At 46.4% G+C, this 23,254-nt stretch overlaps 1 protein-coding gene across 1 annotated transcript in view; it reads right to left on the minus strand.

Annotated features, from left to right (window-relative positions):
- Itpr2 (inositol 1,4,5-trisphosphate receptor type 2) overlaps positions 1–23,254 on the minus strand; it is a 429,229-nt gene that overhangs the window by 387,281 nt on the left and 18,694 nt on the right. The window contains exon 2 of the mRNA XM_059256359.1: positions 14,505–14,575. Coding sequence (XP_059112342.1) covers positions 14,505–14,575 — 71 coding nt within the window. The remainder of the gene's footprint in view (positions 1–14,504; positions 14,576–23,254) is intronic.

Genomic DNA, 23,254 nt, shown 5'->3' on the forward strand with positions numbered 1-23,254 from the left:
GGACAGACTGTTCCCAATAGGGACTATTGCTACTCATCTCACACTCTTGGTTTTGGTTTAACTCTCTAGAACTTTTGCTAAGGTATAAATCTTATTTCAAAATTTGTAAAACTGTTTGTAAAACTCAATGGTCACTTCCTCAGACTCAGGATAACATTTACACTGACCAGGTAAACTTCTTGTACCTCAAGATTTGTAAGCATATTGGGTCTGATTAAAACCCTGTAAAATCTGTAACAAAAGGATTAATTATTAATTATTAATTATCATTACACCAACAATGATAGTTTAAAATCTATACATAGGTAAACTTAAAGGAGCATGTGGCTTGCTGCCACCTTAGCCGCTGTCCCCGCACTGGGATGGAGGTAGCCACGTGGCTGACAACCATCTTTGCTGTGTTGGAAAGGATGGACTTTGCCATGTGACCTCACTCCCATCTTGATAAAAGTGACCACATGGCATAAGCCATCCAAGGAAAAACAACTCCTCATAGCTGTGAAGCCCAAACCAGATGATTCTCCCACTAGTTTTGATCACACTAACAAGCCTCAACCCACAGTCCATTCTCTTCCTCTCCAGCCTCTCTTGTTTCCCTTTCTCCCTTCTCAATTACAGGCTGACCACACAGTCAGGGCTGAGGCAGTCCCCGACCAGGACCCTGAATGAAATTACAGTACCCCAGGGGACATCCTTGCTAGGGATCGGTTTGTAACCTGCCTCCTAGCTGGCCACCCTTAAAGAGGGAAATCATGAAAAGAATTCAAGAGTTAAACCGGGACAGACATGATGACCCATCTCAATTCCTAGACCGCCTCACAAAGGTCCTCTTACAATCTACCAATCTGGATCCCGAGACCCCAGATGGAAAACAACTCTTATGACCCACTTCTCCTAGAATTTCCCTGGTATTAGGGTCAAACTTAAATGTCTAGAGAAAGGACCCCTGACTCCTCAGGCAGAAGTCTTAGTGGTGCCTTCAAGGTGTACCATGGGAGAGACGAAAAGCCTGAAAACAAAATACCTGATGCTAGTGAAGGCCTTCCGACTGGCCATAGCAACTGCCCAGGCTCCCTGGCCTCCCAAGCCCGAGAACCTTGGGGTCCCTTTGAATGCAGTCAGGAGGGTGACTGGGCCTGGGCCTGTCTGATCCCTCATAAACCACCCAGACCATGTCCAAGGTGCCATCAACAAGGACATTGGGGTGTTGACTGCCCATGTCCCTCGTGGCATGGGGACATCAAGCCCAGGTGGCCCTTCAGCCAACCTCCTAGATCTGGTCATCGACTACTGAGGGAGCCTGGACTCCCTTGGCCTGACCATTGCCATCTCTCACTGGGAGCCTCAGGTAGACATCACAGTATCAGGGTGATCTCTCTCCTTCTAGACACAGGGGCCACCTATTTGGTCTGACAGAGTTTTAGGGACCCACATCTTCTTGTTCCCCTATTGTCAGGGTAGGATGACAGCTTTACCAGCCTCATCAAACCCCACCAAATATATCACCCAGGCTCAATACTCACAGCCTCAGGGAACTTAAGTCTCTTATCTCTGACCTTTAAGAAAGAATCTTCTAGGCCCTTTCTTAAAGGGGCATGCTCCCTACAACTCCTTTCAGGGCCCACCTCGTGTGCAATTTTAACTACTAAGACACTCGCACTTCTCCAGCTATTTTCTCCTCTACCTGCTCTAACCACTTGTCTCTCCCCTTCTACTGGGTAAGTGTCATTGTGGGGCTCCCTGCTTTGTTTACTTTTACTATATAGCTACACAGGTGTGCCAGGATGCCATCCATTCCCTTCCGAGCTGTAACACTTATGGGTATAGCCAGCTTCTGACATCCATGATATGTTTTTCCTTCACAGCTGTAGGTATTACCTGGCTTCTGATGGCCAGGATACCTTTCCCTTCACAGCTATAGGTATAGCCTGGCTTCTGACATCCAGGATACCTTTCCCTTCACAGCTGTAGGTATAGCCTGGCTTCTGACATCCAGGATACCTTTCCCTTCTCAGCTGTAGGTATTACCTGGCTTCTGACAGTCAGGATACTTTCCCTTCGCAGCTGTAGGTATTACCTGGCTTCTGATGGCCAGGATACCTTTCCCTTCAGAGCTCTAACACTTACATTTTTGTGCTGAAACCCGGGACTGACTACTTCCCTAGCTATTTACCATTGGTTTTCCTCTCAGTTCATCCAGCACCTCCAATGGTAGCTCAGACCATCTTTACCCTCCAGGGACAAATAGACTCACTGGGCCACCATAAGTGAACAAAATCAATGTGCAGAGAGAGGGGGTCTTTGTCTCTTCCCCAAGGAAGAATGTTGCTTCAAGGTCAACCAGTCAGGTATAGTGAAAGACAAGATCTGACAACTCCAGTTGGATCTCCAAAAACGTAAGAAACAGTTCAATGCCTCTGGCTAGTGGCTCATTGATAGTCCAATATGGAATTGGATACTACCCTTCTTAAACCCCTTTCTCCTGCTTTTCTTAATTCTACTAGTCGCACCCTGTCTTATAAAGTGACACTCAGCAGGTAAGTATATGGGAGAAGGGGTGTGCAGCAATACTAAGAAAAAAGAGATCATGAATTTGTGAGTGGGGATATAATAAAAGTTGAAGCAGGAAGAGACAGGGTTGAAAAAATGTAAATACAGCACTTATGTATTAAAGGCTCAAAAATAATTTAAATTTAAAATAGTAATAAATAGGTATGTAACACTCTCCCTCCCTCTGGGCATACTTTCATGTATGATGGGAAGAATGTAAGAACTGAGCCAGTTCGACATTTTATAATGTGCCTATGGTGGAGTTGGAGAGGCCACTCAGCTGTTAAGAACACTTGCTGCTCTTGTAGAAAACCCAGGTTCAGTTCCCAGCACCTGAGTGGCTCCCAACCACCTCTGGCTCCAGCTCCTGAGGCTCCAGCACCCTTTTCTGACCTCCACAGGCACTCTGCACACACACACACACACACACACACACACACACATGCACACACACACAACACACACACACACACACACACACATGCACACACACACAACACACACACACACGCACACACGCGCGCGCGCGCGCACACACACACACACACACACAACACACAAACAAATCTTTAAAAATTTTTAATTATCTTATTGTTTTATATGAATGGGTATGTTGCCCATATGTATGTCTGTGTACCACATGAGTGAGTACCTCAGGAACTAGGAGAAGATGCTGGATTCCCCTAGAACTGGGGTTATAGATGGATCTGAGCTGCTTGTGGGTGCTGAGAACCTATCCCAGGTTCTCTGGAAGAACATCCTGTTTCCTTAACCACTGAACCATCTCTCCAGCCCCAAAACAAATCTTTTTAAACATGCCTATAGTATGGTAAGTTTTGATGGGCTCTGCAAATGTTTTATTTAATTTAATTTGTCCCACCTCAGTCACCTAGCAACTATTAAGGGAAAGATAAATAAACATTTGACCTATGTAAGTCACTGGTGTCATATGGCCTGTTTCTCTGGATTGCAGCATTCTCTCCAAATGGAAACATTTGCCCCGGGAGTCCTGGGTAGTAAACAGGGGGTAAACTAAAGTCCAGGTACCTGAAGAGAATCAGAGGCTGGAGGGTTCTTTAGGGTCTGTCCCCGCATTACAAAAGGGATTAAATAGTTGCTGAGGGTGGAGACCCTGAGCATCCAAACTGCAGAAAGAACAATGCTCCCAATGGTCACCTGTGCCGTGATGCACTTTCTGGAGAGGTAGCTGCTTTTGAGTTATCCCTGCTCCTTGTAAGTAACCTTTCACCCACACTTCTGTTAGTAACCCCAATAAAACTCACTGGTTCACCAAACTGGACACTGGTGCAATTGTTACTTTGGTCTGTTGTGGGTTCCTTTTCTGGGGTGAGTAGACATATATCTTTTTGTCTCCCCAGGAAAAGTCTGACACACAGCCATTGGAACAGCTTTGGATTTGTTTTTAAAGTGGAGGCTTTTGGATTCTGTTACAGCAGATAATACAATTTTATTAAAATATGGTTCATTAGATGGAGTTGAATAATTTAATGATATAAGGCAATTAGAAAATCAATTGGCATACAGTAAGGACTGGATAAATATTAGTTGTTGGTAGGTCTCTTATCATAATCAATGATCACCTGCTTCTGACCAGATCTACAGTGGTGGCACCTGGTGCTTTCATCTCTGGTACGTTTAACAGAAGAGCAAGGCTCGCCGAACCCTATCGTAGTTCAAGGCAGCATCAGGATGCTGCCATGCACACCAGTCCTTACCCCTAGATAGTAACTGTAGTAAGCGGAGAACATTCTCCTGAGAGTTGGCCTCTGAGCTAGGTAGTAACAATGGTTTCTGAATTACATTCATGAAAAGTCGCATCGTAGGCCTGAAATCCCAGGTGTCCCTCCCTCAGGTCCAATCCTTCCAAGAAAAGCGCAACCTAATGAAGAAGCATCGGCTGCACTGAGAGCAGAAGTTAAAATCTCCGTCCTCCCACAATACCTCCGCCACAGCTTTGTATTTAGCCCTTATCTCTTCATACCTTGAGTTATAATTATTTGTATACATCTCTTATCTCCTTCATTAGATTATAAACTCCTTGAGAACTACGTTTATCTCCAACTTGTCTGGAGTGTAGCAATGAGTTCACATGGTACACTATGCAGAGTATAATCCATGATCTCTGTTGACTGCCTCCAAGACAGTCTAGCAAGGAAGATTATAAGCCCACCACCTTCCTTACTGACTGCATAACTGTAAGCATGGAATTCCCATCCTAAAGGATGGTATGCACCTTGGTAAAACGGGATGATACTAAACTATGTGAAATCACACACACACACACAAAGACCACTTTAAGCACTTAAAGCTGAGAATTTCCACATTTAACACCTTTTTTAAAAGACTTGTTTTGGATCTGGAGAGATGGCTCAGTGCCATCTCAGAGTACTGGCTCCTCCTGCAGAGGAACCAGAATCAGTTCCCCGAACCCACCTTGAGTGACTCACAACCACCTGTAACTCAGTTCCAAGAGATCCAACACCCTCTTCTGGCCTCTGCAGGCACTGCACACACATGGTGCACATACATGCAGGCAAACACTCATATACACAAAATAAATCTTTAAAAAAGAAAAAGATTTGTTTTAAATTATGCACATTTGTGTGGTCTATAGAGGCCAGAAGAATGTGTCAGATCCTCTAGAGCTGGAGTTACAAGTAATTGTGAGCCACCATGTGGGTGCCGGGAACCAAACTCAGGTCTTCTACAAGTGTGCTTAACTGCTGCTGATCCAGCCCCCGAAACTCTCTATTGTAGTTTTAGCTATTTGTAGTGTTAGCTATTAAAATTCTCAGTTCGTGATATTTATTCATAGTAGGAATTTAGACTAATAGCTGCACGTGCAACTTGAAGGGAGACTGTGACACATGAACTTACAACATGAGTTTATTTTTTCTTTATTATCAGCTGTATGTGTGTGCAAGATATGGCTGTATGGGTGCAGCTGTGCATTCCACAGCATACATGTGGAAGTCAGAGGACAACTCTCAGGAGTTGGTTCTTGCCTTCAGCCTTGCCGAGGTGGATCTCTCTTTCTGCAGTTGTGTGCCCCAGGCTAACCAGCCTTCATGTTTCCAGACAATTCTCCTGTCCCTGCCTCTCACTCCCCATAAGAGTAGTGGATTACAGAAGTGAGCTACCACATCCAGAGTGTTTTGTTTTGTTTGTCGAGACAGGGTTTCTCTGTGTAGTCCTAGCTGTACCAGAACTCATCATGTAGTCCAGGCTGGCCTTGAACTCACTGAGATCCACCTGCCTCTGTCTCCCAAGTGCTGGGATTAAAGGCATGAGCTACCACAGCCCAGCCACCCAGATTTTTATGGGTCTTGGGATCAAACTAAGGTTGTAAGCCTGTTCAACAAACACCTTTACTCACAAAGCCATCTTGTTAGCCCCTCCCTCACTTCTTACTCAAAGGGGGGTAATTAAACTTAACAATTAAATGAATCAACGTTCATGCAGTATTCATTTTTTACACAATTTACTGAGGATCTCAACAATTCATGGGACTCCCAAACAACCCTCTCCTTATCACTCAGAACCAAAGATTCTCCTCTGAATGACCACTATGTGCTTTAGATTTATTTGTGTTATTTTATGTGCATGGGTGCTTTGCCTACAGGTGTGTTTGTACACCACCTACATGTCTGGTGTCCATGGGGGGAGAGGGCACTGGATCCCCTAGAACTGGAGTTACAGATGTTTGTGAGGAACCATGTGGGTACCAGAAGCAGCCAGTATGCTTAACCACTGGCCCATCTTTCCAGCACTACAAAATGCATGATTTCTGTAATCATTTGTAGCTCCACAGGAAAATCAGCCAGGCACTGGAATCCATGTCTCCTCACCCTTCAGCTCTTCTCTGAAATCTCACTGAAGAAAATAAACTCATTATTATCCCATTTCTACCACCAACTGGGAGTTTCAGTGACAGGGGATTAGCTGTAGACAGCAGTTATCAGGGTGACTTCCATAAATGCCCAGTAGCTACAGTCAAACTAACACCCTGTGAAGAATGCTAAAAGGCCCTGGTACAGATCCAGGTAGCTGTTGGTCTGAGCAACAAGTCTTTACATCAGAGTCCGGGCTCACCGAAAAATCAAAGTGAGAAATTCCCTTGAGCTGCAAATGTAGTCTCCAAGACCAAGATGGCTTCTCCCCAGAATAAACTCAACTGTACTGTGTTTAGTCCTTGGTGCATATCAAGTGTCAAACTAACCAACAGTGACCTGGGCAGAAAACAAAAAAGGCCATATGACAGCCAGAGAAATTTCTGAAGTTGGCGGCCTATGAAAGAATTAAAACATATCAAGACCATCGAGGAAAGGAGCTGCAGAAATATCACTTGAGACAAATTTGGAGAAGAGGTTCAGGCTCCCTGGTGCGGCTGTGAACAAGAGGCAGAATTTCGAGGCCAGCGAAGTTCAAAGATGGGAGGGTCATGAACCATGACTCTGGTCTCAGCCCCGCTTCAAAGGTCAGTGACCTGACAATGGCTGCATGACCTCATTACCCTCAGATTCTGAACTCCAAATCTGGATCGCAACAATCTCTGACAACAAAACAAGGAAACGCGGCATGGAAGTATCAGATGCCCAATAAGTTAGGTTAGTGGATTTCAAACTCGAAACAGTTTGTCTTTGTGTACACAGAGAAGCCGCCACAGTACTAAACTCAGCATGGTGGATACTGCGATAGTCCCTCACCCAGGGTGTGGAGGTTGCAGGAGTTCAAACCTAGTCCCTGCTATATAGCAAGTCTGGAAAACGTGAGACCCTGTCTCAAAATAAAAATAAAAAATGATGTGAATGCCAAATCTAAAGGAACTCCACAAAGCAACTGTTGGGTTGATGGAGGCAGTAAATGTAACTATTGTGTTAGAAAAGACTGGTATGTTCAGCTACATAAAAGGTTAAGCACCTGCAGCCTAAGGAGTTGGCTCTGTGGTAGTATCTGCCACACAAGCTTGAAGAGCAGAGGTCAGATCCCCAGCTCCCACGTGAAAAAATGGACATCTGTAACTGGGACAGTTGGCCTCAGGGACAAAGGCCAACTGGGCTGTCTGAAATGAGAGGCTCAGGGTTCATAGAACCTGTCTCAAAAAATATGGTGGAAAGAGAGACAAGAAGTCACCTAATGTTGACTTCTGGCCTTCACACACACACACACACACACACACACACACACACACACACACACTTGCATACACACCTGAGCATGCATGTACCCACTAATAAGTCTTCATTTGTGTGCCTGAGTGTATAACCTCCAGGACTGGAGGCAAAGGCGAGGCCATGCCTTCAAAGGCCCTCTGTAATCACCGGAAAACGAAGCAGGTTAAAATGTTCGCTTTGGTCACACGAACTAATTTTTTGCCACCTGCTTTCTTCATTGCACAGAAAAGAAATCCTCCCTTTAACTTCCAGCCCCTGAAGCACCGTGACTTATGACCTCTAAACATCCGCCACTTGCCAGGAGTGGCCCTGGCAGCAACTTGGTGGATTATGAAATAAGCTTGGGTCAACAACTACAGAATCGTAAGAATCGGAACATTCTAGTCCAAAAAGCTCAACATTGCGGAGACCCTGACCAGCCATCTCCTCTCTCCTCGGCCCTCCTGGGGACAGGTCCCCTGGTTTCACCATCATGTCTGTTTCCTCACCCCTAGGGTCACAGAAGGACACGTAAACCTCTCTTACTGACTGTCATGTAAGCCAGCTTCTCCTCCTTACTGAAAAAGACCATACACTGGCACACACAGACCCTTGTACATCTGCACTCTGCAAGAGGGTTTTCTAGAAAAGGGAGACACACAAAAGGGAAATAGGAAAGAAAACAGTGTAAAGCCAACACAACATAAATGAAAGCAACTCTCTTCACTTAACACAAGGAATGTGAAATTGTACATCAGAAAACAAGGCTAGTAATAAGTCATGTTGACATTACGACCTGTGTGATACAGAGAAGTGCACATAACCTCTGTGGTTGGAGTCTCCAGACTTTAACCTCAGCTAAGTGAACTGTAACAAAAACACCAGAAAGAGCCAAACCAAAAGAAAGTCAATAAAACACCTGGCTCTACTCTTCAAAAGTATCAGGGCAAAAGCAATAAAGACTGAAGAGTCATTGCAACCTCGAGAAAATGAAAGAGACAAGGTGGCCAAATGCAGCAGGGATCTTGGAAAAAATGCAAGAGTAGAAAAACCAGTACAATCCAGATGAGGTCTGGAATTTAGTAACTAGCAACACACACATAGCAAAGTCTTAGTGTGGACAAATGGCATGTGAGATGCAAGCCAGGGTGTCTCCCAGTCACTGTCAGCCTGACTGAGTTTGGGACCACCCAGAAGACACACATCTGGGTGTATCTGTAACTGAGGAGGGAGGTCCAACCTGAATGTGGCTCACTCCAGACTAATAAAACCAAGAAAGAGAGACTGCCAGCAGAATGCCCACAATTCCCTTTTCTTTGCTTCTTATCTGCCCAGATGTGAGCAAGCACATCCCCCCATCCTCCTGCCACGGTCCAAAGCTGTTCCTGCCTTCACGCCTTGCCTGACTCAACAGATAGAAGCCTCAACCCATGGGCCCGAGTAAACCCTTCCTCCCTTGGGTCTGTTTCATAGGCATTTGGCCACAACAAGAAACGTAGCTGATACACACGTATTTGAAGAAAAGGAATAGGGCAGGTTTCTCCCTTGAACAAGCGCCTTTACCACTGTGTTTCAAGATTATTTTTTTTAAAACAGAGCGAGCCAGGCACACTGCCACACACTGGTAATCCCAACACCCAGGAGGTGGAGACAGGAGTGTCAAAGTTCAAGGCCATCCTGAGCTACATAGCAAATTCAAAGTCACCCTACCCTACACAAGACCCTAAATCAAAAAAAAAAAAATCAAGTAAGTTGAATAAAAAAAAAACCAAGAATCTAATTAGCAAAGGCTTAGCTCACCTAACACAAAGTCACTCTGTTTCCTTCCACAGTGCTCTCCTTGTGTGATTTCTACTGAAGCTAACTGTACACTAGGCTTTAAGGACCTCTGGAAGTTTGTTTACAACTTGGCTTTCTCTGTTGACAAGGCCACTGTGATGTCATTGTCCTCCAAGCCAAACTGCCACCTTCCCCATCAGATCAGCTGCGCCTGTTTGCAGATCATCCCAGTAGGGCTGATGGACTGCAGACACTCCTTCAGAGAAGGAGCAGGTGGGAGGGTCACTGAACCCTGGCCTAAGCAGCTAGCTAGTGGCACACATTTCTGTCCTAATGGTACAGGCCTCAGGTCTCAGGGAGGGATTTGAGTGTACAGGCTGGGAGACTGAAAGCAGGCAGGGAACTCCATCTACACAGACACAGGCTGGGAGACTGGAGGCAGGGAACTCCATCTACACAGACACAGGCTGGGAGACTGAAGGCAGGCAGGGAACTCCATCTACACAGACACAGAGGAGCCATCATCCATGCCTGATGCAGACCTTCTGAGGCAGTAATTTAAGTCACCCACACTCCTACTAGTCACCTCTCACCCATGCTCTGTACCTAAGTCCAATAAACTCATTGGTTCTCCAGGGAGAAGTCTGATTTACCATTGGCACTTCAGAAGGAAGGGGGTAGACGTTGCAGAGATCCTCTCCAAAGGTAAAAGTTCTCATGATACATCCACATGAAACTTCACAATTATGCATAGTTGAAAAAGTCATCACTTTAACCCATTTGGAACTTTAGTTCCAAAAAAGTTAATTTCTCAAGAAATTGGAGGAATTGAGAAAGAGTCACATTTCATTGTTGAACAAGGAAAACTGTTCAAATTAAGAATAGCATATGCTCGGCGAAGGAGAGGAACCGAGGTGATGATGGCTATTGTCCCTTCACAGCATCGAAGAAAGAAACATGGTTCTGAGAACTTGGCAGAGCAGTCTGGACATGCTGGGCTTGTGATTCCCAGAATCAGCTCTAGGAGCCTGTGATGGCGGTTACGTCTGGATGGGAGGGCAGGAGAAACAGACACAGGCAGCAGACTAGGTGCAGGCCAAGCTGCAAACACAAACTGCCCAAGGCTGGACTGTAGCGTTTGGGAGCGTTTGCCTCTGGCCGCTGGGGAAACCAGGACAGAAGCGAGCCAAGCTCAGAGACTTCTGCTCTGGGCTCTGCTGGGATGAGAATCCATAAATCTTAGAGAAGAGCTGGGTTCTCAGACAAGGGGATCTCTAGGTCCCGACAGGAAAGGACACCCTTCCTGTCTGGTGATAAATGGAGAGACAGAAGGTTTAACTTTAAAGTGGAAGCAGGAACTGAGAGCCAGACTGCAGGGTGGTGAGCTGAGAGTCAGATTACAGGAAAGCCAGCCTCCAGCTCAGAGTGATTCACACCTTGAAGCCCTGTCCACTGGGTAACAGGGGCCCAGGCATTTGAATCTATTTGCCTCTTGGGCACAGAGCTGTTAGCTCAGACCCTTCATGTTCTCCAGGATAACCTGTACTTGCACACAACCTGCTCTATGGGAAGGGAAAATCCCCCTGAGAACAGGGGAATCAGGCTACTGAGACTCACAGCACAAAGACCTGGGACACCCCTGGGAACCAAGTTTGATCACGTGATCCCAGAGAGAGCTTGGATATCTCAGCCCACAGTATCCAATGGCTGTTTTCAGGAGAAAAGAAGGGGTCTTCTATGAGTAAAATTTAATGACTGAGAAACAAAAATAAAATGAAAACAATTCTGCCCCAGAAGAGGGTAGGCTGTAAGGGGCAGAGCCTAACATCTTAATGGAAACACATTATGCCTTTCTATTATAACTTAACTACATTTGTATAATGATACAAAACATGTCTTCAGTGGCTGTCTCTGGGAAGACAGAAAGGCTTACAATCCCTCACCAGTGGACATTGTTCTTGCTATCCAGCTGAATTCTCATGGGACAGTGACAGACGCCATCGGAGGCTCCCGACAGGTGACCCACTTTAGATGACACAGTCCTCAGACAATACCGTGAAACTCTGACGTTCATGACTTTCCCCACTACAAACACTGCATTGTCCCAGTTTGCCTTTTAAACTATTCTCTTTTGAACCATCTAAACAGGACTCCAACAGCACAGCAGTGTAAGAATGAAGAAATGGAGCTACAAAACGTTAAGAAGTTTTCACACAGCAAAGAAAACCATCAGATTGAATGGACAGAATGGAGGACAATCTTCACCAGCCATATCTCAGACAGGGAAGTTAAAATTTAGATTATATGAAGAATTGTGTGCTGTGTGGTTTTATGTCAGCTTGACATAGGCTAGGATCATCAAAGAGGAGGGAATGTCAATTGAGAAGATGCATCCATAAGATCTGGCTGCAGGCAAGCCTGTAAGGCATTTTCTTAATTCAAGATTGATGGGGGAGGGCCCAGCCCATTGTGGGTGGTGCCATCCCTGGGCTGGTGGTCCTGGGTTCTATAAAAACACAGACTGAGCAAGCCATGGGGAGCAAGGCAGTAGATAGCACCCCTCCATGGCCTCTGCGTCAGCTCCTGCCTCCAGGTTCCTGCCCTGTTTGAGTTCCTGTCCAGGCTTCCTTCAGAGATGGACTCTGATGTGGAAGTGTAAGCCAAATCAACCCTTTCCTCCTCAGCTTGCTTTGGGTCATGGTGTTTCATTACAGCGAAAGTAACCCTGACTATGATAAGCTGTAACAACTGAACAAAGAAACAAAACTGCCCATCAATAAATGGGCTGATGAAATAAATAGTTCCCAAAAGAAGAAACATAAACTATCATTATACAAATAAGCATTTTATGTTCAACATCCTTAGCCAATCAGGAAAACGTTAAGATTCTGTCTCATTTGATTGGTTAAGACTGGCTAAGAGCATGTGCTGTTCTTGTAAAGGACACAGGTTCGGTCCCCAGCACCCACGGCAGGGAGCTCGGAAGCACCTGCAACCCCAGATCTAATACCTCTTCTGGTCTTTGTGGGGGCAGCACACAGGTGCCACATATTCATATACTCGGGAGCACACATGTGCATGCAGACACACAATAAAATAAGTTTTATAAAAAAGAAGTTCAAGGAAAGAGGAATTCTTGTTCTCTGCTGAAGGGCGTGTAAACTGGTACAGCCCTTATGAAACCAATATAGAGATTTCTCAAAAAATTAAAAATAAAGCTACCATATGATGCAGCTGTCTGCTCCTGGGTCTATGTCCAGAGGACTCTATAGCCTACAACAGAGATACTTGCACACCCATGTTTATTGCTGGTGTGTTCACAATAGCCTGGAAATGGAACCATCCAGGTATCCGTCAACAGATGAATGGATAATGACATGTGGCATAGATAGACAATGGAATTGTACTCAGTTGTAAACAAAATGAAATTATAAAACTTGTATGGCCGGGCGGTGGTGGCACACGCCTTTAATCCCAGCACTCGGGAGGCAGAGGCAGGCGGATCTCTGTGAGTTCGAGGCTAGCCTGGTCTACAAAGCGAGTCCCAGGAAAGGTGCAAAGCTACACAGAGAAACCCTGTCTGGGAAAAAAAAAAAAAAAACACCTTGTAGGGAAACAGATGGATCTAGACATTATTATGTTGTCCTCGTTTTTGTGTGTGTGTGTGGGGAGGGGAGGGTTGTTGTTTTTGTTTTGTTTTGTTTTAAACTTGACACAAGCTAGAATTACCTGGGAAGTGGGAAACACAACTTAGAAAATGCCTCCATCAGATTGGCCTGTAAGCAAGTCTCTGGAGCATTATCTTAATTAGTAGTTGATATGGGAGGCCTCAGCCCACTGTGAGCAGTGCCACCCCTGGGCAGGTAGGCCTGGGTTGTATAAGAAAGCAGACTGAGCAAGCCCTGGGGAGCAAGCAGCACTCCTTCATGGCCTCTGCATCAGCTCCTGCTTTGAATTCCAACCCTGAATTCCTTCAGTGACCAAGTGTGACCATGAGTTGTGAGCTAAAATGAACCCTTTCCTCCCCAAGTTGCTTTTTGCAAAGCCTGGCAAGTAGTGGTGCAAGGCCAGCCTGATCTACAGAGTGAGTTCCAGGACAGCCAGCATGGTTACAGAGAGAAACCTTGTCTCAAAAAATAGAAAGAGCCGGGCGGTGGTGGCGCACGCCTTTAATCCCAGCACTTGGGAGGCAGAGCCAGGAGGATCTCTGTGAGTTCGAGGCCAGCCTGGACTACCAAGTGAGTTCCAGGAAAGGTGCAAAGCTACACAGAGAAACCCTATCTGGAAAAACCAAAAAAAAAAAAAAGAAAAGAAAAGAAAAGAAAAGAAGGCTAAGACATGCATTAAGTGAGGCACTCCAACTCAGAAGACATCATGTGTTCTCCCCTATATGCGGATCCTAACGTGTAATGTTTGTGTGCGGTTGTTATGTTGTTTTAGTCACACTTTTCATTTTCTAGAATGTTCTACAGGTCCTATTAATCCTTTTGCAGCAGCTGAGTTATAATAAACCTGCTGCTGCAAATGGTTTCTCAGCCAAGGAGACCACGAAGCTGCTTCTCAGAGGTCACTTGGAACCAAGCTCTAAGACAACAGTTAGTTACCACACATCATATGGGTGTGACGCTAAAGCTACGTTCACGCAACATGGAACATTCATAAAGGTAATTAACAAGCTACCAGTAAAACACTATAACACTATAATATGACTGCCACAGAAATCTATAAATAAATAGCACTTAGTTCTTATTAACTGGCTTAAAAAGGTCATCTTTCATGGTTAATTGCCAGGACTTCTTGTCAGTGTGTAGATGTCACATTGCAAAACAAAACACAGATAATTCTTTGTGATAGATCACTCAAAGTTCAACAACAACCAAACACTATGGGGAACTGGAAATGATCTTCAGTGACACACTGAGTATAATTTTAACATTATTTACCTTAAGACATGAAATAACCTGCCCTCTTAGGTCACACTATCTACATTTTTTTTCTTACCTCTGAACTTCTTGGGTGGGTTAGCAAGGTCCCCTGCCTCTGGGTGTACCACACACCGGTCATCCACCAACCTAAAGGGAAAGAGTGTTTGTACTGTTAGCATCATCACATCAGAAACCACACTCCACACAAGGACATCGTATTGTAAATATTTACAGTTTGAATACTCAGAAACTTTTCGGGAGTCCTAGATTCATAAAAAGATCTGATTGCGTAAAGAACAGGAAGCATTAAGTGGTATGAAACTGGTTAGATCAGCTATGACCTTGACAGCCACCAAGCACAGAAGAGCTGTCTAAAACCCCATTAAGGGAAATGCCCTGACCTCTAGGATATTATGGAAGTAAGCACTAACCAATCAGCAAGGTTGCATGTGTGTGTGTGTGTGTGTGTGTGTGTGTGTGTGTGTGTGTGTGTTTAAAATGACATGCCTACGATCAAGCAGGCAATATTCCTCCAAGTATGGGGAGAAAGGGGCTCACAAGGCCCAGCCCTTAACTGAAGAGCTGTTAGCAGGTGATAGCTGCTGAAAGACAGTCATTTTTCTTGAGAGGTGCAGCCCTAGCAGGCTGCCCATACTGGAGCAGATGACCCTACACTCTTGCACAAGTAGTGGACAGCACTAATTGACTCGTGGGTAATTGAAGGATGAAGAGGTGGAATGACATTGGGCAGAAGGCACAGACAGAGAGAGCGTGAGGGGAGGACCTCGGACTGGATATGATCTAAATACACTGCATTCGTGCATGAAATTTCCAATGAATAAATAATAATTGAATGTGCACATTTACACATGCACATACCTCTACATATGTACATATAGAAACACAGAGGGCTGGAGAGATGGCCCAAGTGGCTAAAAGCGCTTACGTAATGCTCTTGTAGAAGAAGGCTCAACCGTCTGTGACTCTGGCTCCAGTCATGGCTAATCTGACACCTCCCCTGGCACACTCAGGCTCCTGCACACACATGCACACATACAGACACTCTAGCACATACATGGGATGCAGCAATATATGAAGAGTGGTCAGGGGCCAGGTGTGATGGTGCACGCCTTTAATCCCTTGGGAAGCAGAAGCAGGCGGATCTCTGTGAGTTTGAGGCCAGCCTGGTCTATATAGAGAGCTCCAGGACAGCCAGAGCTACATAATGAGACCTTGTCTCCAAAAGAAAAACAGAAAAGCGGTCAGATCAGCCCCAGCTTCTACGATCCTCTTGCTCGTTTTCAGGTGACTGTGTCTGCGTGGCTCAAGGACACACTTCTGTGGTCACACATGTGAGCATGGAGTGGGTGGTGGTGACACCCAGCTTTCGTCTTCACTTTGGTCACCCGCCACCCTGTAAAACAAGGGTGAGACAACCTCCCTGTGTCACCGCTAGGAGGGAGGGTTCAGCGCCTTCAACCACTGTTTCTTTCTAAACCCTCACAGAGGCTCTAGGGTTTTGCCTGTTACTCCCCACAGCATGCTCTGCATCTGAAAGGAGCCTGGCACACCGCAGGGGCTCACTAGTGCTGCCTAAGTTAATAACCCCTCATACGTTACAAAAATACATTTTGAACCTATTAAAAGTTTTATGAATGTTTCTAGGACAGTTCCAAGGAGGGAAATCTGCACACCCTCTTGTGCTCACAGGGGATATCTGCACACCCTCTTGTCCTCACAGGGGACGTCTGCACACCCCCTTGTGCTCACAGGGGACGTCTGCACACCCTCTTGTGCTCACAGGGGACGTCTACACACCCCCTTGTGCTCACAGGGGACGTCTGCACACCCCCTTGTGCTCACAGGGGACGTCTGCACACCCCCTTGTGCTCACAGGGGACGTCTGCACACTCCCTTGTGCTCACAGGGGACGTCTGCACACCCCCTTGTGCTCACAGGGGACGTCTGCACACCCCCTTGTGCTCACAGGGGACGTCTGCACACCCCCTTGTGCTCACAGGGGACGTCTGCACACCCTCTTGTGTTCACAGGGGACGTCTGCACACCCCCTTGTGCTCACAGGGGACGTCTACACACCCCCTTGTCCTCACAGGGGACGTCTGCACACCCCCTTGTGCTCACAGGGGACGTCTGCACCCTCTTGTGCTCACAGGGGACGTCTGCACACCCCCTTGTGCTCACAGGGGACGTCTGCACACCCCCTTCTGCTCACAGGGGACGTCTGCACACCCCCTTCTGCTCACAGGGGACGTCTGCACACCCCCTTCTGCTCACAGGGGACGTCTGCACACCCCCTTCTGCTCACAGGGGAAGTCTAACTCGGATTCGGGACCCGGCCTCTCAGGGGCAGAGTGACAGGACGGGTCTGGCTGGCAGTGGAAGCACTGTCATAATACTGCGAGGTGAGTTAGATGCACACAAAGAAAGGTGTCCAAGTAGCAGCTATCCTCTTCATCCTTTTTCATTCTGGTATTAACCAGAATCTTCCCAGTGCATCGATTCCATCCACTTTGGATAAAAAATCAAACAACATGAAACTTAGGTTCCTGGTTTATTTAGTTACCAAAAGAATCCACTTCTAAACCATTAGATGTTTTTCTATGAGATCAGATTTCCATGGGGAGGGGTTGAGCAAGCAGTACCATGCATACGTAGAGATATAATCCATGTTTATTGATTATATATCCATATTTTTGCACATCATTCATGCTAGTTACTACCATGGTCGACACAAGCTGCCAGGCATGCAGAAATGCCTGTGGGGTCTTTAGATGGTGCTTTCTTAGAAATGGGAAGCTGGATGGCGTCAAGAAGGAGCAAAGCCGAACTACCACCCAATCTAACTGGAGTTCCTGGCATGGAATCAGAAAGGCTTCGAGCAGCCCTGAGTATATCACAGCATCAGACTTAGACAAAATGGCCATGAAAGAAAGGACAGATTTTCTAAAGAGCCAAGACATGTTTAGAATTCAAAACATAATGATAAAAAAGATCAGTCCTATTTAGGGCACATAACAATTATAGAAGTGAGGTGACACCCAGCTCATCTCTGTGCCTCCCATTCTGAGCTGAGTGTCATAGAGCTCCTCCCTAACTTCAGTGCTGAGCAGTCTTAGAGAGAAATGGGACCGAAAGCAATTAATCAAAACGCAGGGCACTTCAGTAAAGAGGGTCTGGTCTCGGCTACCAGGACCTCCATAAAACCAGTAAATCTAAGGAGCCGCACTGCTCCTGACAAAACTTCTGTAGAAACTGACCATTCCACCCTAAAGACTAAAGAAATGGAACTGAGTTTGGAAATAATGGAAGGAAGGAGGGTGGGGGGAAGCAAGGAGCGTCAGTCTGTCCATTCTAAGACATACTCAACCACTGATACTAGAAACCCAGCAGGTTGGCCATTTTTACTATGTTAATCTCCGTGAGGTTGGGAGATCTTTCCATCTTCTGGATTCTTCAGTTTCCTTCTTCAAAGCCTTGAAGTTTTCATCATACAGGCCTTTCACTTGCTTGGTTAGCATTACACCAAGATATTTTATATTGTCTGTGGCTATTGTAAAGGGGGCTGCAAGGATCTCCCTGGGGAGGGGAAATAGAATAGATTTCACCGGTGGACTGGGGGGTGGGGGTAGGAACAGGAGGGATCAGGTGTTGTGGGGGGAGAGAAAATACTGGGAGAAATGACTGGAATTGGGGGCATTTCGAGAGCAAGATAGAAACCTAGTGTGGAGGAAACTCCATGGTACCTACAAGAGTGACCCTAGCAAAGACTCCCTCCATGGGGGACACGGAGCCCGAACCGGCCACCTTCTGTCACCAGGCAAGGCCTCGTGTGCAGGGACTGGGACACCAACCCAGCCACAAACCTTCCACCTACATTTTGACCTCTGCAGCGTGTTTTGGGGTCAGAGCCTAGCAGAATCATCATGAGAGGGATCAGAGGAATTTCATCCAGCAACTGGTGGGAGTAGATGCGGAGTCCCACAGCCAAGCATTAGGTGGAGCTCTGGGAGTCGGGCAGAGGAGGGGAGGAAGGATCAGAGGAACCAGCAGGGCCGGGAACACCACAGGAACACGGCCCACAGAATCAGCTGACCAGGGCTTGCAAAGATCAGGGAGCCTGTAGGGGTCTGACCTAGGTTCTCTGCATACATGTTGTGGCTGAGTAGCTTGGTGTTCTTGCTGGAATCCTAACCGTGGAAGCAGGGGCTGTCTCTGACTCTTTTGCCTACTTGTGGGACCCTTTTCCTCCTACTGGGTTGCCTCATCCAGCCTTGATGTGATGGTCTGTGCCTGGTCTTATTGTAGCTTGCTATGCTGTGTTTGGTTAATGTCCCTGGGAGGCCTGCTCTTTTCTGAGGGGAGGTGGAGGGGGGTGGTCTGGGAGGGGGGGGGAGAAGGAAGGGAAGGGAGGGGAACTGCAGTCAGGATGTAATATATGAGAGAAAAAGAAAAACAAACAGTAGACTGGGCTGGAGAGACTCTCGGCTCCATGATTAAAAGCACTGGCTCTTAACAGAGAACTAGGGTTTGAGTCCAGCACCTCTATGGCAGCTTACAACTGTCTGTAACTCCCATCTCAGGGAGTCCCTTTTGGCCTACAAGGGCACCAGGAACATTTGTGGCACACAGATATATATGCACACAAACACTCATATACATAAATAACTAAATATTTTTTTAAAAAAAAATTAAAGTTGAGCATGTGTGCATCCTGCTGTTGGCACGTCTATTCCCACGTGTGCACTCGCCCTAGCGAGGTGAGCAGACAGGACGAAAGATTGCATGTAATAAGCTAGGATGGAGGAGGAACTACAGAAGGTGGGCTGGGGACAGGGAGGAGGGATGGGAGAGGAGGAGAAACAACTAACAAATACATATGGAGATGCCACAAATCTAATACGCTACATACTGTCTTAGTTGGGTTACTAGTCCTATGGTAAACACCATGACCAGAATCGAGACAGGGAGGAAAGGGTTTATTTGGCTTACACATCTACATCACAGTCCATCATTGAAGGAAGTCAGGGCAGGAAGTCAAGCAGGCTGGAACCCAGAAGCAGAAACCGATACAGAGGCCATGGAGGGGTGCTGCTTACTGGCTTGCTTTCCCTGGCCTGCTCATAGGACCATCTGCCCAGGGTTGGCACGACCCACAATGAGCTGGGACCTCCTTGCATTGATCACTTCTTAAGAAAACACCCTACAGGCTTGCCTACAACCCAATCTTATGGGGGCATTTTCTCAACTGAGGCTCCCTCCTCAGGAAGAAAGGTAAAACAAGGGGCCAACGACACAAAGATTCAGACTCACCCCTGAGAAAACCATGTATTTGACATCATATATTCTAGACACAGACGACGTAAGGGACCTCCAAAATCACCCGGCCAGGAAGAGTGCCAGGACAGAACAGGGCAGAGCATTAAGTAGCCAGGAACTTTCCATCCTATAAAACCTTCAGAGACTGTGGTTGGTGACTAGGTCTGGAGCTCAGCACCTACCCCTCCCGTTCCCTTAACCACACTGCGGTCTTCAAAACAGCAAGAACATGAGACACAGCTATCACTTCCTGGCTGAGCAGACATAAAAGGGAGATATTCTTAGAGAAAATAGTTGGCAAGAGAAGTTCCCTGGCCAGAAAAACCTCTGGCAGCTGCAGAGTGATTCCCACAGTCATTACAGCGCAAGAAGCTACGTGTGTTTCCAGAAAGTTGGACGGGATGAAGCTACCTCGTTAAAGCTAAAGCAGGTGACTGTTTCTGAGGCAATCCAAGACCAGGGCGCTTCTAGGGACTGCGGGAAAGGGTCGAGCAGAGAAGCAGATGCTCCCCACTCTCGTGTATCTTGTGCAGACGCCAAACTTCCAGCATTCCCAACAACTAAATTTAGTCACGTGTGATCAAAAAGGAAAAGCTGTCACCCCCAAGACACACCTCCGATCGACACAGAAGGAATCAAAAGGCATCGAGCTGTTCCTAAAGCCAAACTCATGGAGTGAGCCTCCAATCCCAGGGGGTGAAGGCAGGTAGATCAGGAGTTCAACGCCAACCAAGGACAGTCTGAGCTTACATGCTTACATTAGACACTGTCTCAAAAACAAAACAAAACAAAAATTATCTCGTGTTGCTTATGAGCCACACACTGTCCGGCCTCTGAGGCCGCAGTCATGAGCATAAGCACACCTTGTGGTCAACAGGGCTTGAATTTTATTTTATTTTTTGAAGTTTTGCAATTCTTAACACAAATTTAATCTTTTGACCTCAGTGAAGAGCAGAGAGGGAGCTCCTCCATTCCACAGGCACAGCCCTGAAACACCACTGTCTGTTACTGTACATTACAGAGCTGGCTACTTTCACTGGGTTTTTCCTCTGAAAGTAAAACTAACAGCTCAAAACGGGCTGCCTTAACCCTTTGTAAGTGGGAGACTGTCTCGAATGTTAGTGCTTCGGTAGAGTGTATGGAGAAGACAGAGCAGGGACTCTTGGGAGCCTACATGGGTGTATGAAGATGAAGGAATGGAGGAGCTACACCGCTATCTTCCTGAAAGAAGATCTTCATGTGGCCTGAAGGCTCACTGACACCATCTGTAGATAGATTTATGTATGCTCTTCCTCTCTCTATTTGAAAGTCTCCATACCCTACATATGAACATATGGATCTCTTAATTTTTATTTATGTGGGGAGGGGAGTTGAGACAGGTCTTATGCAGCTCAGGCCAGGTTGGCCTTGAACTCCTGATCCTCCTGCCTCCACCTCCCAAGGGCTGGGATCACAGGCTGCACTAAACTAAACTAAAGAGCCAAGGTGCAGCAGGGAAAGGGTTAAGAACTCCAGATGGCCCCGGACTGGCCTGGCCATGACAAAGGCTTGCTGGAAGTTGTATACCTCACTTTTAGAATTTCACATCTGAGAAAGACAGTTTTAGGAAGACAAGGTGAAGGGAAGCACTGGCGTCCCTCTGGCCTGAGACTGGTCCCTGGAGGGAGCAGCTGACTCTACCCCACACTTGTTCCTTTCATCTACAAACAGATTCCTCTGGTTAAGAAAGAAAACAGGAAACACCACTTTCCCTTCTTTTCAAAACAGCCTCAGGGAAACACAGATTCCGAGGCTCTTCCGGTGGACTTCCTACTTCTAAGCTCCTAAAGGCAAACTCACTTTCAGAGCCAACTAATACTACAACCACCTCAAACTGAAGATCCAGGAATCTAAGGTGCATAAGAACTGCTTCAGTCTTACCAGTTAACTCACTGACACACACAAGCACCACACCTTCACTCCTCTCCCTAGGAATAACAGCGTTTGAATTCCGTAAGTGTCTTAGGGTCACCATTGCTGTGATGAAACACCAAGACCAAAGCAACCTGGGGAGGGCAGGGTGTGTTTGGCTTACACTTCCACATCACTGATCATCACTGAAGGAAGTCAGGACAGGAACTCAAGCAGGGCAGGAACCTGGAGGCAGGAGCTGAGCAGAGGCCATGGAGGGGCACTGCTTACTGGTTTGTTCCCCATGGCTTACTCAACCTGCTTTCTTATAGAACCACCAGCTCAGGTGGCCCCACCCACAATGGTCTCCCACCCACCCATCAATCACTAAGAAAACGCCCCACCAGCTTGCACACAGCCGATCCTATGGAGGCATTGTCTCATTTGAGGCTCCCTCCTCTCAGACAACGGTACCTTCTGTCAAGCTGACAGAAAACTACCCAGCACAGCAGGGTTTTCCTAATTCTCCCCAAGACAGAACAATCTTCCACCCCCTGGAGATATGAGCAGAAAACACCATCCCTGGAGACCATCTGTGCTCCATAACTAAATCTTGTAATATACAAAGCGTATCATTTTATCTGGCTTTCACATTTCCTGGGGGGTGGGGGTGGGATTACACATGCATATGTTTCACTCTGGCCTATACCTGCAAGTGTGGAAGCCAATCACCTGTCTTCCTCCAATGGCTCTCCAATGTGTTTTTGAGGCAGGGTCTCTCACTGAACCTGAAGTTCATTGATTAGGTTAGACTCCTGTCTCCACCTGATACATCCACTCAGACCAGTGCTAAGCTTACGGACACTTGCACTATCCATGCCTGCACAGTAGGTACTTCACCACTGAGCCATCTCCCCAACCCCTCACATTCCCTTCTTTACAATGGATTTTTTAAATTTTAATTTAAACATAATTATAGCCCTTTCTCCCTTCCCTTTCCTCCTCCCAGCCCCTCCAAATCCCTTCCCTCCAACTCCTTCTAAGACCCCCCACTCTCAAATTGATAGCCTCTTCTCCAATTACTATGATTACCTATGTATAAATGATATCTATGTACAAATATATCAATACAACCAGCCAACACTGTTTTTGTTGAGTGTGTATATGGTTTCAGGGCTGACCTCTCTGTATTGAACAACCAATTAGGGAGTTCAACCCTGGGGCAAGGCTGACTCTCTCATCAGTCATGGGTTGCCTATAGTTCAGGGGATTTTGAGCTAAATATACTCATTATATTTTTTAAGCTATCATCTTTGAGCAACTGTTCATTGGCCTTATCATTGTGAAGATTTCCCACCAATGTTCTAATTAAAAAAGGGACAGCCCTCCACAGTCACCTCATCCCACAAGCAGTCACCAGGGACAACCAAACTCACAACAAAATCTACCTCTCTGCTAAACCAATACTTCCAGCCTTCCTCATTTAAGTTGTTTTAGCTTTGGGTATTAAGTCATTAATGCCATCCTTAATTATAAATTAGGTGAGAAAATATGCAGTAGGAGACAGACGAGCCTTCGACCATGGGTCTATAAATGGCA

This window comes from Peromyscus eremicus, chromosome 3 (assembly GCF_949786415.1).
Source record: "Peromyscus eremicus chromosome 3, PerEre_H2_v1, whole genome shotgun sequence".
In the NCBI taxonomy this organism is placed as follows: Eukaryota; Metazoa; Chordata; class Mammalia; order Rodentia; family Cricetidae; genus Peromyscus; species Peromyscus eremicus.